This window comes from Phyllostomus hastatus, unplaced genomic scaffold, assembly GCF_019186645.2.
Source record: "Phyllostomus hastatus isolate PE091 unplaced genomic scaffold, TTU_PhHast_1.1 phas_contig_41, whole genome shotgun sequence".
In the NCBI taxonomy this organism is placed as follows: domain Eukaryota; kingdom Metazoa; phylum Chordata; class Mammalia; order Chiroptera; family Phyllostomidae; genus Phyllostomus; species Phyllostomus hastatus.
This window is the reverse complement of record NW_025333876.1, coordinates 7,984,532-8,002,152: the sequence shown is the minus strand read 5'-3', so window position 1 is coordinate 8,002,152 and position 17,621 is coordinate 7,984,532. Positions and strand designations below refer to the sequence as shown.

Sequence of the window (17,621 nt, the reverse complement as noted above, 5' to 3'; positions counted from 1 at the left end):
CACCTGGCTTAGCCTTGTCCTTTCTAACCAGGAGAATCAACGTATCTCTCAGATGGGCAGAGCAGGGCTGGGCAGCTGTGGGGCTTTGTTTCTTCAGGAATAGACACACCTGTAAAGACTTAAGACTTAGCACTGGAAGGTGGGGTGGTGACTGTGGGACTAGGCTCCCATGTGCCAGTACAAGACCAGCTCAAGTTGGCCCTTGGTGATGGGTGCCAGTTTTACAAGGAAAAGTCAAAACCCCCACCCTCATGGGAGCAACGATGGGCCAGATCTGCCCTGTCAGGATGAATCGTCATCTTTGGTTAACACAGAAGGGGACCCAAGTGAAGGTCAGCATAAGAGCAAGCTGCCTCCAGGCAGGCACAGGCCACCACCGAAGCCCCTCATGACCTCCCCAGTGAGGCCTGCTCTTGCAACTACAGTTCTCCATCCTCTTGCTTTGTGAATACCCACTCTCTGTCACCTGTGTCTCAAGAGGTTAAAATACCCAACCAGAAGCCCTGAGGCATTGAGCCCCTTTAGTGGGGCGTGTGCAGGGGCAGGAGGGTCATAGGCTTCATTCGTTCTCTTTCTTTCCTTTCCTAATAACCTGGGCCTCCCCAACCGCAGACTGAGCTGCCTACTTGCGACTTCTCAACTGTGAAAGGACAAAGCGGGCAGAGCATGGAGGGCAGAAATGCTAGTCCAGTGCCCTTGGGCAAAAGCCAGGCTCGCCCCCAACTTGCCTGCCTCCAGCCCCCAACCTGGATGTATTGTTGAAAGTGAGCGAAACAAATGGGGAATTCAAAGAGGTGGCCGTTTAGCTCGCCTGTGAGGTTTTGGGGAGAAAGAAACGGAAAGGTGGCCAGCTCTGGTGACGCCACCTCCTTGCCCCCTTTGTCTCCAGATTCCCAGGAGGGACCCCCCCAGCCCCCCACCCCCGCCCTCACCCCCGCCCCGCCAACTTCGCAGGGACCGGCACAGATCCTCTGTGGCGTGAACTTAAATCTTCACATCGTAGGGAATTCCTGATGCTCTAGTAATTTTATTTTATTTTATTTTATTTTAATTAAAGCCGAGCCTCAAATACAGTAATAGTGGTACTGAAAGAAATCCTGAAGAAACAACAGTAACGGCAGCAACTATCCTTTGACCCCGCCCGCCCAAACCGGGGGTGCGGGCCTTGGAGGAGGCTCTGGGACAGGGAGCGACAGGGAGCGGGGAGGGCAGCCTGGGACACTGGGGGTCCTGGGATCTCGGGGCCTCAGGAGGCGCGGGGTGGGGGCGGGGGCGGGGGCGGGGGCGGGGGCGGGGCGGGAATCCGGGCGGGCGACCTGCCGGCCTGTCCGGCCCCAGCGCTGGGGGCCAGGGCCGCGAGGAGCCGCCCCCTCCGGGACTCTCGGAGGAGCGAGCGCGGGAGGAGGCGGGGTGTGCGGCGCGGTTAAAAGGCGCCGCTGGAGTCTCAGGTGCCGCAGAGTACAGGTGCCCGCGCTCCGTTCCCCGGTGCTCCCTGCGCGGAGGAGCGCGGAGGCGGCCAGGCCAGGACCACCCAGGACCCGCCGGGGACCCCCCCACCCCGCTAGCGCTCCCGCAGCCACCAGAGCCCTCCTTCCGCCGCAGGTGAGCCCGCCCGCCGGCGTGTCCCAGGTCACGGCCGGGAGGCTGGTGCCCCACTCCCCGCGTCGTCTCGGGACACCACCGCGAGCTGTGGCACCCGGCGGAGGGAGGGGACACGGAGAGGGGACTGGGGACCGCAGGGGCTGCGGGATCGAGGGAAAGGGGAGAGGAGGACCCGGCGCAGATTGGGGGCCTGTGACGTCCAGGCACCGTGGGACCCAGCGGGGCAAAGTCCCTGGGTACGGGCGGATTGAGACCTTAGAGGGGGAGGGGACCTGGCACGGCCCGGGCTGTGGGCATCCGGACGGGGTCCCGAGAGTGGATCCCGCGCACACGGAGGCCCCTGCACGGCCCCTGTCCTGGGCAGAAGCGACAGCGGACCTCGGGTGACAGTCAGGTGTCCAGGGAGAAGCCAAGTTACCAACTTTTTGCAAGGAGGGGACGTGGTGACACCAGCACGGTGACCGATAGGGACCCACGTTCCGGGGAGGAGGGGGCCTGGGACAGGCAGCCCACATCGGGATTGATGATCATCGATAACCTTCGTCTGCTGAAGTCTAATCTGTCACCACCAGGAGGGTTTAATTGGCTGAAGGCTCTGATTGGAAAGAAAGCTGGGTTCCATTTGTTAAGCAGGAGTCCTTCCTGGAGGAGGTAACCTTTTAGAGCCAGGACTACCCACCCTGGGAGCAGGGCACCGCAGCCTAAACCTCGCTTCTTTTTCCTCAACAATCCGAGAGCCTGTCGTTTCCAGGTGGTTTTCCAGCTAGGAGGTCGAACACGACTGAGAAGAGCTCACTAGGGTGGTTGCATCAGCCTTTCTGCTCCTGGAGGGGAGGGGACGTGAGCCTGATCAGTGTGTGGCCCCCCAGCATTCTGACAGTTGGACACATATGACCATTTACTGGGGACTCTGTCTCAAACATAAGGCGACAGCCATTTCCCTGCTTGACCTTTGAGTCCTTTAAAAACTCAGGTACTAATTGTCACAATTAGACACCCATGAGAGGCCTCTAGTGCTCTGTGGAGGCAGTTGGCCAAGGTCTGCCAGGGAAAAAGGAGGGATTGAGAAGTTAAGAGTAAGAATTGCTTTTGCCTTTTCTGAAACCTATGCCTTCCCTGAAGAACAGAGCTTGCCTCTGCCAGAGCTCCACACAATGGCAGGCTGGTGTGGGCCAGGGCGGGACAGCAGCTCCCCACTGGTTTCATCCTGCTGTGTTAGTCAATCTTGACCTGTTACCCTGTCCCACTTGTGGGTTAAATTTTAATTTGCTCCTTTTCCTGAAAGGATCTACAAACATGTAGTTGCAGCCACAACGATATGGGACTCACTGTAGTTTTCTTGGCTGATGGTGGTTGGATTGGTTTATAAAAGAGTGCGGGGTCCATGTTTGGTACTTTGGAAGAGGACAAAGGCATAAACTCTCCTGACTATCCCCCAATTTTTAGCCACACGTACCATGGGCAGCTTATTTCCATAAGTGTCCCGTTCTCAATTAGTGCCCATGAAGAACTGAACTGTAATTCCATAAAATAATGTGGTTAGACCATGAATTTTGGTTCTGCTCTCAGGCAGGACTAGACTGTGGAACTGTCAGCAGGATGCCCCTGGGAGGACCTCCAGACAGTCTTTGTTTAAAAGGTCAGGGCTGAACCACTGTTTTTTTCCAGTGATGCTTGTCTTTTTCAAGCTAAGTAAAGCTAAATGTTTCTGAAGTACATTTCAAGTTTACACAACTTTTGTGTCATGACTGGCCATGGTGACATTGAATGGCATCAGCCAGACCTTGGTGTCCTCACCTGAAATGATGCTCAGTGATGAGTCTGCTTAGGAAGTCCATGGGGGTGGGGGGAGGAAACAGGACCCAATTTGCTCAAAATGAGGGAGCATTGTGCTTTTAAGTAAAAGAAGATGGGTTCACTGCCAGCATAAAGGAGATGGAAAACAGACTGCTTATTGGGATTGTGGGGAAGTGGAATCTTGTCTAGAAGAGGAGCTGATTGAGACAGATGGGACATAACTATGAATAATTGGAGACAGTTCATATCCTGGGATGAAGAGAAGGCTCCTGGCTCATGGCAGATTGATTCACAGAGAGTTGTACCTTAACCCCAGTGAGCTTTAATCCTGAGCTTCAGTATTCAACACAGTGATATCACATTCTGGGGCGTCACTGGGAATCACTGAGTTAAATTTTCTGTCATTTTTTCATAATGTGCCTCCTCAGAAACATTTGTAAATTAAAACCATAGCCCACAATAAAAATGTGCAGCTGCAACACTGTATCAGAAGAGATAGCCATCAGTTCAGCATGATGGTGAGGACTGCCAGTCCATACACAAAACATTCACAAAAATCTGTGAGTATAGTGGCTTTTCTCTACAGACAGAAAGTTTCCAACTTGCTCCTTTTAGTGTAGAAAAAGGGAGGGAGGCCCTTTGTGAAATTTTAACATGCAGTGCCTCAAATGTCAACTTTAATGTTGGTAACATTTCACAGCTACATCTCAAGTCCATGAAATAGTTCAATGAAATAGTTTCAGAAAAATAGTTCTGCAGGGAGGCATGGCCTGCTGGACCTCACAGCAAGGTGGCCAGGCTAGTCTCAGTCAGAATGGCTAAAAAGCAAGTGTAGCTGTAATGACTGAATGCCACTTGTCCAGGCGCCAGGGAGTGTCTGCAGGGGGGTCAATCAGCACTAATTATGCCTTTAAGTTAGGAGCGCTTTTGTTTGTGGCACTGCTCCCCCCCCCCTCCAATTTTTATTATGAGCTAAAGATTTGGGCCCTAGCTGGGTAGCTTAGTTGGTTGGAGCTTTCTCCTATACACCAAAAGGTTGCAGGTTCGATCCCAGGTCAGGGCACACATAGGAGGAGGCAACTCATTGATGTTTCTTCCTCGTATTGATGTTGTTTCTTCTCTCTCTCTCTCTCTCAAATCAATAACATATCCTTGGGTGAGGATTTTAAAAAAAAGACTGGGTGAATTACTCAAGGGAATAAGCCATTCTTTATTGGGGAAAACATAAGTTCAAGTGGCTTGGGAACTATCCTTTTACTCTTGTGACAAACTAAGTTGGTTTGGTTTTCACCTTTTGGGTGAGGCTTCATAAGAGTTGGTATTTGTTCAGGAAGAGATTTAAGGGTGCTTACTTACCTAAGACCCAGAGAAGTTTCTCAGATTCTGTCCTGATGAGTCACTCTTCTACTGTGTTCATTTTGTCTTTTCCAGTGCGAACCACCCAGAGAGAATGGATTGGAGCACTTTGCATACTATTCTTGGGGGTGTCAATAAACACTCCACCAGTATTGGAAAAATCTGGCTCACCGTCCTCTTCATTTTTCGCATCATGATCCTGGTAGTAGCTGCAAAGGAAGTGTGGGGAGATGAGCAGGCTGACTTTACCTGCAACACTCTGCAGCCTGGGTGCAAAAACGTGTGCTATGACCACTACTTCCCTATCTCTCACATCCGGCTCTGGGCCCTTCAGCTGATCTTCGTGTCCACACCAGCTCTCTTGGTGGCCATGCATGTGGCCTATCACAGACACGAGAAGAAAAGGAAGTTCATTAAGGGAGAGATAAAGAATGAATTTAAAGACATCGAAGAGATCAAAAGCCAGAAAGTCCGAATTGAAGGCTCTTTGTGGTGGACCTATACCAGCAGCATCTTCTTCCGGGTTGTCTTTGAAGCTGTCTTCATGTATGTCTTCTACGTCATGTATGATGGGTTCTCCATGCAGCGTTTGGTGAAATGTAATGCCTGGCCTTGTCCCAATACAGTGGACTGCTTTGTTTCCAGGCCCACAGAAAAGACTGTCTTCACAGTGTTCATGATCGCAGTGTCTGGAATTTGCATACTGTTAAATGTCACTGAATTGTGTTATTTGCTAATCAGATATTGTTCTGGAAAGTCAAAAAAACCAGTTTAACACATTACCCAGCTATTAGGTAAAAGACAGGAGGAAAAGGATGAGGCAACCTGTGCTTAGTTGTCAAGGCCAAGTCACCATTATTTCCCCAGGGTCAAGATTTTTATCTTAAACGCAACCATTTGAAACTCCTGTAGCTCTCAGGTGAAACTCTAAATGCTTTTGATGGCACTCTTCTCTTCTAAAGCTAAAAAACAAATGCTTGATCCTATGCCAAAATTGATTTTTATCCAAATTAGTTCCAATAAAACCCTGTGCTGGTAGGGTTATTGGTGCAAAGTAATTTCACATTTTGAAGAAAGGATATCGGCATTTGTTTCTGTTTCTTTGAGGAAAGGAGAGAAACACCGGGTCCTAAAGAAGACTCTGAGAAGGGTTGGTTGTTCCTCTTAGGGTTCCTTTTGCCATTTTCCCCTGAATTAGAGGTAAACATAGAGAATCTTGGTTCCTTTATTCACTTTGGAAATTCTAGTAACCATGGACAAGGTTACCTAATACTTCAAACTCAGTCATACTTTTTTTTAAATGAACACTGGAAAATATGTTCTTTTGATCTACAGGACATTCTGAAAACCATTGTATATTCCTACTATTTCAAAGGCTCAGATAGTGATATGTAGATGGTATATAATTAGGTACTATCATTGAATTTAAAATGAGGGCTCTCGGTTATGAATAATTTGCAGGGCTACTATATTAACTGGGGTATGTAGTCCACAAAAGCATTATGATCTCTCATGTGAAACAAACTAGACATTCTTAGTGATGGCTTGACAGCCAATGGCCTCATTTCACAACTTTAGGTGTAATTTTGCAGGAGAAATATAGATAATGTATCACCAACTGCCACCAACTACAGGCTGGCTCAAGATCCCCTGTCTCCTTGTCAATGTTTGCCTTTTCCACAACTGGTAAAGGGTAGAACACGAATTTGAAGAAGTTGCTCGGGACTGTTTTGTTGCCACAGTATGAAACAAAATGGGTGAAGTTACTATTTTTAAAGAACAGATGGAAAGACTGAACTCTAAATTCTAGTGATTAAAAAATGAGTTTTATGTGCTTCAAAAGTTTGCTTTTCTCTTCACCTTCTAATTTTTTTAAGTGAAAATAGAATAGGCTTTTAAAAAAAATAGACACTGGTTTAGATAAATATTAAGTAGTTCCACAGGACCATTGAACCTTAATATCATTATGATGTTTGACATGGTTTTCAAAAAGTGGCACTCAGCATTCTTCAATAAGGGTAAACACTTTTCTTTTGCTCAGAATAGCATTGTAAAAAAAACATTTTGTAATAGTAAATAATAGCTTTAATTGCATACTTGTAACAAATAATTTTGTAATGTCTCAAACGTCATTTAAAATATTAAAATATAAAGTCATGTAATAGTTACTTAAAATGTATTACAGTTTTTAATAGAAGATCACATTTTAATGTCATCTATAGCCAATTTTATATAAGGAGTTTAATATTTTAAGCATCATAACACCAAAGAGATAAGTTCCCAGGGTATCTGTTCACCATCCTTGATTCTTCTGCCCAGTTACAGACAAGCTTCTGTTACCAGGGAGAGAGGAAAAATAATTTTGTGCTGAACCCCATGCTGACCCCAACAGGTTTTTGACAAACACACACACAGTGTGATGTGCAAGTGGGGTTTGTAGCTTGGAAGATGTTGGGCTGGGTTCATATGACCAATTTGGCTCCTAGACTCATGGAAGTTGACAGATTAAAGTGTTCTTCATGGTGAAGGTTGGCTAAGGCATAAGAAAAATCCTACAAGGTATCTTTTCTGTAGGATTGTCTTCAGGATTGTCTTTCTGTTTATTTGTATGTAATCAAAGCAGGTCTTAGAAACTGCTTTTTATTCCTTGGTGCCCACTTCCATGGGAAATAAATCTGATGGGTCAGCTGTTCCCATGTGGGTGTCCCACAGGCGCTGTCCCTGAGACAGCAGCACCAGCCCTGTCCTGGGTACAAGGCCTTCAAGACATTTTATACATCAATAATTATGAACACTTTTATGGAAAATGACACACTTTTAAAATGAATGTAAAAGGACCCAAACCAGCCAACTTTCATCCAGGTGATAGAAGAATGGTAAGAACTAGTTCCTGCCTTTCAACATGCTCTGCACACGGCCTGTTAAAAGCAGCACATGGTTTGTAAGTAGGTATGTTCACTCTTACAAGCCATGAAGATTATGACTCTCAAGCTCTAAAGGACTGAGTCAAATAATTACAGATGGCTTCTGACCACTTTTAAGGATGTAAAGAGAGATCTGGTCACAGGCCTAAAAATTAGAGCTTAAACTCTGAAAATGGTAATCCTGAATATATATTTCAAATCATTAATTTAAAATGAAAAGGCTCTCTTGATTGTTTTTAAAGATTCTCCTGAATGACTGTGCCAGGTTAGCTGTGTCAAGCCCAGAACCCCATGCAGACTAGCCCTCCATGCCTCCAGCACTGGCTGGGTAATGCGAGTTTAGGACATGGGTAAGGCCCCACTGCTACTTCTGTCTTGTACAAGGTGTATTAATAAACCAGGAATCGTGGTCTCAACTCTTCTGTACATGTGCTACTGTCAAAATGTGGATCGCAATTGTTATGAGTCGATCAGGGGCTACTCAGGAGGACAAATGAATTCTCCAGGGCAACCTGGACCTAAGTTGCCAGTAATTGCTATCACTGACCTAACAGTCAACTGCAGAGCAGCAGGCAACATGCAAAGGGGTCTGTGGTGGGTAAACAGCAGCTCCTTCATTTCTCCACACTTCAATTTCCTTAATACATCCCAAGGTTAATGCAATCAGATAAGATATTTTATGCAAAAACCCTCTACCCAGGAAATTGCTAAGTAAGAAATGATTGTCATCTATTTTCCATCTGATAGATCCCAAGCTGAAAAGATGATGGATGGCGTTTTAGATAGGAACTCAAGCAAAACTTGGTAAACTGGAAGCTTGAAAAAATGCACATGTATACCAAGCCTGAAATAAGTACAATACAAGGGAACAGAGACTAGCTACATAGATGGGAGAGAGAATGGCTGAGTACCCATGTAACAGCACAAAAATCTCCGGTGATGACAGCTATGTCCACCCTGCAATTACAGAAAAACCAACAGTGTACTACAGAAAGCTTTGGTTCACCTAGTTCGGATCTCCAGATACCTTCCATTCATGCATCAAATGCTTTTCTTGCAACCCTCTAAATAAGACTACTCTTATAGCATGGACCAGGGAGGTGAGCTTGGGCAGAGAATGTCATGCTCAAAGGCCAATTGCAGATGTTCCCATCACACAAAGGATGTAGACTGGACTTCTAGAATTCCCCTAGTGTATTTTGTTCCTGCTGCTTGTAGGCAGCACCATAGGGAGTCCCCATCTTCTCACTGCTGATGGAGCTAAGGAGGTCACCCCTAATCATGAGATGCCATTCACTCCATTCCTGTACAGCTCTAATTACTTATTTACTCAGCCAATGTCTATTGAGTGCCAGCCACTATTAGGCACCACTATTAGGACTGTGACAAGGCAAAACCTCTGTCTTCATGTTTAAGGAGGTAGACTATACATGCATCCCTGTAGGTTATATATGCCACAGATGTGCAATTGAGAAAAACAAACCAGTGGAAGGGGACTAGGACTTGCCAGGGGCAATGAAAATTGCTATTTAGTATTGGGTGCTCAAGTAGGGCCTCTCTGTCAAGGGACCTGAAGGAAACAGAGAAGCAGGACAGTGATTTAGGGAAAGTTGTCCAGTGAGAGAGAAGGGTCAGACATCAGAATCAAGGAGACAGCAAGAGGGATGAAGCCAAAGAGGGGCAGGCAGTACAGATGGAATCATGATAGCTGTGTTGCAATGTCCAGCACCTGTTCTGCTTTCTGAGGGACCTGAGTACTTCTATTTTCCACTGAGAACCTTAAAGAGCTGGGAAAAGATCCTACTTCTGACACAGCATTAGTATTAATGTGGTCTGAGCTTGAGTTAGCTTCCTGTTAGCCTCATCACCTTTCCTCATTTTCAATTAAAAGGACCACCAATGTGAGTATGTAATAATAGAATTGATATATAAACACATTTGCACTGAAAAGTAAATACAGAAGCATATAAAGTTAACAGTGGGAGTCCCATTCCTCAACTCTGAAGTGTTAGCATGAACGTCCCGGTGTGTATCCTTCCAGTCTTTTCTGTGCCATCACAGGTACTTACACACACACACACACACACACACACACACACACGTGCACACTCACACAGAACCATGATGGTTTGCATCCTCAGATGTTTTTCTGTGGTGTTTCCCATTTAGTAATATGCCCTGGAGATCTTTCTGGTCAGTATGGATAGCTCTGACTTGCTCTTTTTAACAGACGTACATGTAACCATCTCCTCGTCAGTGAGCAGCCTGTCTCTCCATTAAACCAGACTTTTTTTCTTTGTCCTGCACGTCCCATGACATTTTCCAACCTAATTCAGGGCTTTACACTTCCCTGTTGGATTTCATTGCTGATTTGTGCTCATCCCCCTGGCCCACCCAGATCTTTCTATGCCCCGTATTCAGTCCATTAGCAATTCCTTCCAACTTTATGTCTCCTGTCAGTCGAAATAGCCTGCATCTCATAAAGTCACTGAAGCCAATAAAAATGCTGACGATGGAATGTCAACAAGGATTGCCTTGGAGCACCCATGCATTTGCCAACATGGTATGAGTTGGAGTTTTGAGGTTAAATGTACTTAACTGCAACTAGTTCACAAGTTTTCATCAGAAGCCCAGAGTCCAGACTAGAACCCACAAAGATGGGGAAGTTGCTGGCTGCTGCCACCTGCTGTTATGAAGGGTCATTGCAGGGCACTGCCTCCTCCCAGGCCCCTGGGGCCCCCTCAGGATGGCAGGGACCAGCCAGCATCAACCTCCTTAGGACCTCCTGCACCAGCACAGACACCCCCCCACCCCACCCCGGTAAATCCTCACTGTTTCCATTGCTCTGGAGTTTGTATTTCCAATTTGTAGCCATCTAGCCATTATTGACTTACTGGGTAACCATGAAAATGAAAAACAAAAACACACGTAAACCTACACTACTTCCTCTCAAAGTGGTATATGAGCAATATTAGCAAACTCCTACAATCCCATGGCTATAGTGAGTGGCTTGTCACAAAACTCTTAGGTAGGTTTTTCCTCGGGTTTAAGTAGTCTGTTACCTGGATTTTGGAATCTCACCACCTAGGCCTGTAAATACCACGGTACGATGATTTCTTAGTCATTACTCACCAGTAGGGGGATTACTTAATTTAAAAAGCATTTTAAATCATCATCTCATTATTAACAAATCAACTCTTTAAAGAGTCAGTGTTATTTGGGTTTGCTTCTGTTGTTAAGGGTGGGCGGGAATCACCCAATATATTCCATTCAAAATTTTCAGGCTCCTTATTTATTGTGATACCTACTTTTCCAAACCAAAAATATAGGTTTAGGGCAATTTTAAATCATGATAACTCAAGAAATCATGACTTTTCCCATTTTCCCTACTTTTTAGTCACGACGGCTAAAGGTGGAAACAACCCAAATGTCCATTGATGGATGAAGGGATAAACAAAATGTGGTCTCTATGTACAATGGAATATTCAGCCTTAGAAAGGTAAGGAAATCATGTCATGTGTTACAACATAGATGAGACTTGAGGACATTTTACTCCGTGAAATAAGCCAGTCACAAAAGGACTGATACTGTAGGATTCCACTTATATAAGGCACCCAGAGCAGTCAGATTCATAGAGACAGAAAGTAGATGGTGGGTGCTGGGGATTGGGAGGGGCAGGGGATGGAGAATTAGCGTTCAATGGCTACAGTTTCAGTTTGGGAAAACAACAAGTTCTGGAGATGGATACAATAATGTGAATGTACTTGGAAATGTACATTTAAAATTAGTTAACATGATAAACTTAATGTTACATATATTTTACCATAATTTTTAAAGGGAAAAAAGAAAAAGATCTCTTTTCTCAACATGGAAGATGCTGACTGATCACAAACATGTTAAAAATATTCTGGACTCAAGCATACATCAAACAACTGTTCATGTCTCCATCCTCTTTTATTACAGCTATAATGCACCAAAATAAATCCCTGGGCCTATATATATTGGCCATAAACAGTAAACTAATCAGGCAGGTCTGAGCACTCAGCTGTCTTTCCCTGCCCTGTGAGAAAGAGTCACGTTCAAGTCTGGTCAAGTCTAGGGAAGAAGTATTAGAAAATCACTTTGCCTTGAATCTGGTGGTACACTAGCAGTGATCTTTTCTAATCTCAACAATATTTAGAGTGTTTTCTGTAGCCCTTATCAGATAGGAAAAAGGGAAAAAAAGGACACAGTTCTCTGTGTAGCCCCAAACCATGATATCCCCTGTACCTTACCCTAAACCCACTTAGCGTAACCTCGGATCACCCAACTGACAAGCCCCAGCTGTGGACAGGGACTCTGGGGCCAGGACGAAGGCCAGATTTTCCTGGCACACAAGACCCATTTGAAGGCAGGAAGATGGTGACAGCTGGCAGTCGGTCGCTGTATGTATATGGAAGCACTTCTCGGCTGAGTGAGGCCCGAGAGTGTCCAGAGGAAGCTAGCTTTTCTTTTGAGTAGCAGGGACATAGGGACAGGGACACAGTTCCCACAGGAGCCGCTCTCCCAGGGCTCCCTTTCCCGAGTGCTGTGGCTCCTTCCTTCTCTGCGGTTCCCTCTCCTCCCCTCCTCCTTCAAATCCCCTTCTTTCCCTGGGTAGGACACCTCCCCTGCTGCCAGCTCTCAGGTTTGCCGAGAAGATTCAGAATTTCCTGAGCTGACCTCACATGGCACAAACTATTCACTGTGGAATGAATACTAAAACAGTGTCTACTTTAGTTTCTTTCATGAGAATCAGGATTCTCAAGATAAAAGATCCCAAAGCATGTTTTTCTTAAAAACAAAAACATAAAAATCCACTCAGACCTATTTTCAGAGAAGCAGAGCTCTGCCTCCAGAAATTTGGGGTGGCAGCCTCTGAGCCCTCTTAAAATTGATAGTGTGATCCAACCAGAGGATGTATTTAAAGCCTGGGATGGATAAAAGGATACATAGATCTTCTGTCATTAGCTATGTCATTAATGATGCCACTGCCCAGACTGGTATTGCCCCTTGGGAAAACTACAGAGGTTATTATCAAGCCGCAATTTAAAAATATATCATTAATATGAATGCTCATATCTATTCTTTGAAAGCTTCTTTACAACTTCTACCTGGCATCTTTACCTCTGAGAGCTCATATAAGTCTTACACAACCCTTTGAGTTTGCTGAAATTATTTCAGGTTCACAGATAAAGAAACTAAATTCAGAGATATTAACAGACTTGCCCCACAGTTATTTTCATTATTATACAACTTATAAAAATAACCAATATTGTATAACTTTGTAAGTATCCAGGCTAATTTTAAAAAATATCAGTATGAGACAGTGTTTTACAGAGCAGCTGGCACAGAGGTGGCCTCAGTAGATTCTATTGTCCCTTCTCCAGGCACATCCTGTCATCTCTACAAGACTATTAAAACAGGAGTGATCTTCCCTAAGTCACAGATGAGCAAACTAGGCTTAAAAGACCCAGAAGGCTCCATTGAAGTGATACAGCTAAGAAGTAGCCACATCAGGGTTTGAAAGACCTCAGCCTTTTGTGAGGTTGAAATGCATAATTTGATTTGAATATATGCCCAAGAGAGCTTTCATGTAACAGGTTAATTATTTTAAACTTCCCTAGTATTTCAATAACTGGCATTCACATAAGTACACTCTCTGTTTTTAAAAATGTTGCAGGACCAGTGACTTTAATGAGAGCTCGTTTGAGAGGGAAGTATTTTCCAAAAACCTCCCCATTGCAGGGTCAAGACATGTGTTTGAATATGAAATGCTTATGCCAAGACAAATAGAAGGAAGATGATCTTCTACCAGGGCAGGGAGGGGCCCTGTGTTGTGAGCTCTGCAAAAAGGAGACCGAGCTGTGCTTCTTAAATCCCCCTGGCATCTGGGGTGCGCCCTCACTTTCCATCTCAGGCTGGTGATTCACCACATGGATGGGAGGCCTGAATTAATGGAGATAATGGGTGTTGGAGGAAGTGGCAGTGACTCAGCAAGCGTTTTTCCTTCATTGAGTCAGTCCCAACACAGCCAAGACCGGATGGACTGGTAAAAGGGGAGTGGGTCCTCGTCCTCGACCACCAGCGAAGAAGCAGACCAGTCCCCATTGAGAAAGGAATGACAGGTTGCTGCCTTGAACTTGACATGAGAGTGACTGGGGAAGCTAAGGTGACAGTGCCCAGGCCCTGGGCAGATGGCAGGCATAAGACGCTCCAATCCCTGCAGACAGAGATCAGCCACTAGGCCCTGACCTGCAGGGCTGGACAAGACAACCAGGCTCCAGGCCATGCAGATCCAGGTCAGAAAGAGGCCAGGCTAGAGGCCGTGAGGAACTCTCTGGAAACCCGAACCTCTCATCAACAACATTTTGGTTGTGGTCTCAGGAGGCAGCAGAGCACCCCGGGCCCACATCCTAGCAGCCAGAGAATGGGAGATGCAGGCATCTCCAACCCTAAGTTCTGGAAAGGATTATTCCTACTTCCTTCCCGTTTGCTTGCTCAACCCCATCCTGGGCAGTAACAGGTGCCAATTCTCCATGAAATGCCTAAAACAAGGTGAGGAAGGCAAGGGTGCTGCTGGGGAAAGCTTACATTCAGATAAAAAGTGAGACGGCAATTCTCACACAGCAGAAGACAGTCCAGGTGGGCCTTGCTGCTGCGCTCATGTTCCCACCAGGGTGCTCCTGCCTGAGTGGGACCTCAAGGTGCTCCTTGCTCCTCCCTTCCTCCCTCTGTCCTTTCCTCCTTATTGCTCCCCCTCCTGTCCTCTCCTTCATCCCCCCCCTTTCCATGAGAGGACAGATCTCACTCACCTATGAGTTTGGGAGATGGTACTGGCTTGAGAGGCTGAGTGCCCTCTGGTCCCTCCAGTGTGGCTCTGGCCTGCCCTGTTCTGGGCAGGGGGGTCCATTGATTGGTCAGGCTGCACCCCTGCGGTAGAGGTCAGCAGGCAGTGAGCAGGCAGCTAATCCATCAATTTTGGAAAGAGGCATCAAAAGCCACTTTATCTTGCCTCTATAAAGCTAACATATGATTTCCATCTGCCCATCCTGTATCTTCTCATTTTGTTCTGAACTTGGGAGGAAGCCCCCACAGAGCCCTAGTAAAGACCTATGATTAAGTGCAAGTTTGTGAAAACCCAGTGCCTGTTGGATCTGTGTCCACAGAACAAAGGCAGGAGTGGTTCACTCTGCCTCAGGCAGTTGGGGTGAAGACATTCCAACAAAGCCTGGACACAGCCTGGCTGAGGAGAAATAGAACCTCACTAGGCAGAGGTGGGACAGTGAGGCATGCTGGATGAGAGTGACAGCACGAGCTGAGTGACTCTCCCAGTGTGCTATGTGAGTGCCTTCTGGAATTCGGTGCCAGACAGACCCTCTTCATGGGCCATGGGTCCTTCCTTCATGGGGACCATATACCCCCTCATCAAGACTTCCCTCAATGATCCTCTTACTTCCCACACCCTTGCCCAGAACCAGGGCCAACACTCTCTGGCTGAAGTCTATAGCCACCCTCTTCTGTCACCCACTGTGGCCATGAAGGACCCCCTTGGTTTTCCTCATTGTCTTTATTCACCCAAGCTCATGTCCCATCATTTCTGGAAGACTCTGAGTCTTCCTGTCCAGTTGACCCTGACCATCACCTCAGGAGGATCCAGTGTGGTTGGATGATCTCCCCAATGCCACAGGAAGTAGATGTCTCATGACCTCTGCCCACCTCATGGGTCACGTCACAGTAGAGTGTGCTCCCTCTGCTGCTGCCCAGAGGCTCCTCTCTGTTTGGCACTTGCTCTGTTCAGGGGATTCCTGGCCAAAGAGTCATGGACACACACACTGCATTCTTTCAATCTTCAAAGCAAAGAATAGGTCAGTTTTCCAAGCCACTGTGAGAAGCTGAGCTTTTAAGACAAAGAATCAAGCCCAGAGCTTTTCAGGAAACTCCTTTCATTTCCTAAGTCAGATACACAGTATCTGGGAGAGTCAAGTTCAAAGAGACAGAAGGTGTCATGGTGGCCACCAGAGGCTAGGGAAGTAGTTGGGGGTGACCCTCATGATTTCTCAGCCCTTTAATGGTCACCCACTTAGAGGGCTCCAGAGCCACCTCTACAACCCACTCCGGTGGCTGGTCAGTAAGGGTCGGTCCAAGCCAAGTGCTAGGGAAACTGTCAGGTCAGTGGTGTGTGTCCTTCTCTGGCTCATCTCTGACAGTACTTTCACTCTGTCACCATTTCCATCTCTCGGGTTGAGACAAGTGACCATCCTTCAATCTCTCATGGAGACATTCTACTTGTGACGTTTGTGGCTGTTGTCAGCACCTGAAAGAAAGCATGGGACCTGCTCCATCCCTTATGATTACTTACACAGGGTCCCCTGGGAATGCAACAGCCTACTCTGGGCCATGTCAGTTTCTCCTGACAGCATTCCTCCTTGGGCACCGACCTCAAATGCTGATGTCCCCACAGAGCCCAGAGCTCAGTCCACGTGACTTCACCGCTGCCACTCACTTAGATCTCCTCACCCACCTCAGAGACTCTCAGTCTCCCTGCCTGCGCCCTTCCCAGCTTCACCCTTTCCCACTCAGACCTCATGGCCAGCTCCTCAATCCCTGGCTTCACTGGCCTTCAGACACACCTCACACACAATCTCCAGTGCTGGTTAGCTCACCTGGGTTCTCTCTTCATCTGCTCCTGCCAGGGAAAAGTGCCCATCTTTGCGTGTCACCTGCAGTCCAAACTGGGACTGCCAGTCTGTTCTGTTATCCAAGGCTTTGCACATCTGGTCTAAGTCCACAATGCCAAATTCACTTTTTATTCCTTCCCTAGTGAAATCCTCCAGGCAAGCCCAAATGGTCTCTTCCTGGACCTGTGCACACATCCCATTATCTTTTTAAAAATTGTTATAAAATATACCTAAGATAAAATTTACATTTTTAAATGCCTGGTTCAGTGGTATTATACACATTCATATTGTTGTACCATCATTGCCTCTGCCCATCCCCAGACCTCTTTTCATCTTGCAAAACTGAAACTGTCCTCATTAAGCACTAACTCCCAATTCCCTCTCCCCCAGCCTCTGGCAACCACCATTATACATTAAAAGAAATGTCACTATGAGTTTAATTACTCTCAGAACCTCATTTAAGTGGAATCATACAATTCCTGTCCTTTGTGAGTGGCATATTTCACTAAGACAATGTCCTTGAAGTTCACCCATGATGCAGCATATATATATATGCATTTCCTTCTGTTTAAGGCTGAATATGTACAAGGTCTGTCCAGAAAAGTATCCAGTCATGTAATATGAAAAAAGAGACTTATTGAAGAAGATACAAGATACAAGAGACATTGTACATAGGACAATGATGCCTGAGTTCCCTTCAAAGTAGGCAACTTGGGACCTCACAGAGTTCTACCATTCACCACCAGCTGCTTGCTGTATTGTTCTTAATTTCATTGATGGTCTGAAATCTCTTCCCTTTCAAAGGTGTTTTAGTTTTGTAAAAAGCCAGAAGTTGCAGGGTGCCAAATCTGGGCTGCAGTGGGGCTAAGTCACCTGGGTGATTTGATGTTTCACAAAAAAACTTTGCAAAAGATGTGATGCATGAGCAGGGGTGTTGTCGTGATGAAGCTGCCAATTACCAGTTGCCCATAGCTGCGGCCATTTTTTATCATATTGCATCCCGCAACCAATAAAGAACATTGAGGTAGTACTCCTTATTAATTGTTTAGCCTGCAGGGTCATACTTGTGATGGACAACATCTTCCCAATCAAAAAAACAGTTAACATGCTCTTGATCTTGCTGTGACGTTGCCACACCTTCTCCAGGCATGGAGAACCAGGTGATTTCCATTGGGATAACTTGGCTTTTGTTTCCAGATGAGTAGACCCATAATTCATCTTGGGTTATCGCCTTCTTGAGGAA

General features: G+C 46.3%; 2 protein-coding genes across 2 annotated transcripts in view; one reads left to right on the top strand and one right to left on the bottom strand.

Moving 5' to 3' along the window:
* The first annotated feature begins 1,401 nt into the window (after positions 1–1,401).
* Positions 1,402–8,095, top strand: GJB2 (gap junction protein beta 2). Its single transcript, XM_045844871.1, has 2 exons — positions 1,402–1,602; positions 4,831–8,095. Exon 2 carries the CDS (start codon positions 4,850–4,852, stop codon positions 5,528–5,530), a length of 681 nt encoding a protein of 226 aa, XP_045700827.1. The 5' UTR covers positions 1,402–1,602; positions 4,831–4,849; the 3' UTR covers positions 5,531–8,095.
* An 8,259-nt stretch (positions 8,096–16,354) lies between these two features.
* The window catches only part of LOC123822695 (ZAR1-like protein), a 33,397-nt gene continuing 32,130 nt past the window's right edge, over positions 16,355–17,621 (bottom strand). Inside the window, 1 exon segment of the mRNA XM_045844776.1 lies at positions 16,355–16,561. Coding sequence (XP_045700732.1) covers positions 16,355–16,561 — 207 coding nt within the window.

Coding starts and splice junctions, on each gene's coding strand:
- GJB2 (XM_045844871.1), top strand. CDS start 4,850: ATGGATTGGAGCACTTTGCATACTATTCTTGGGGGTGTCAATAAACAC.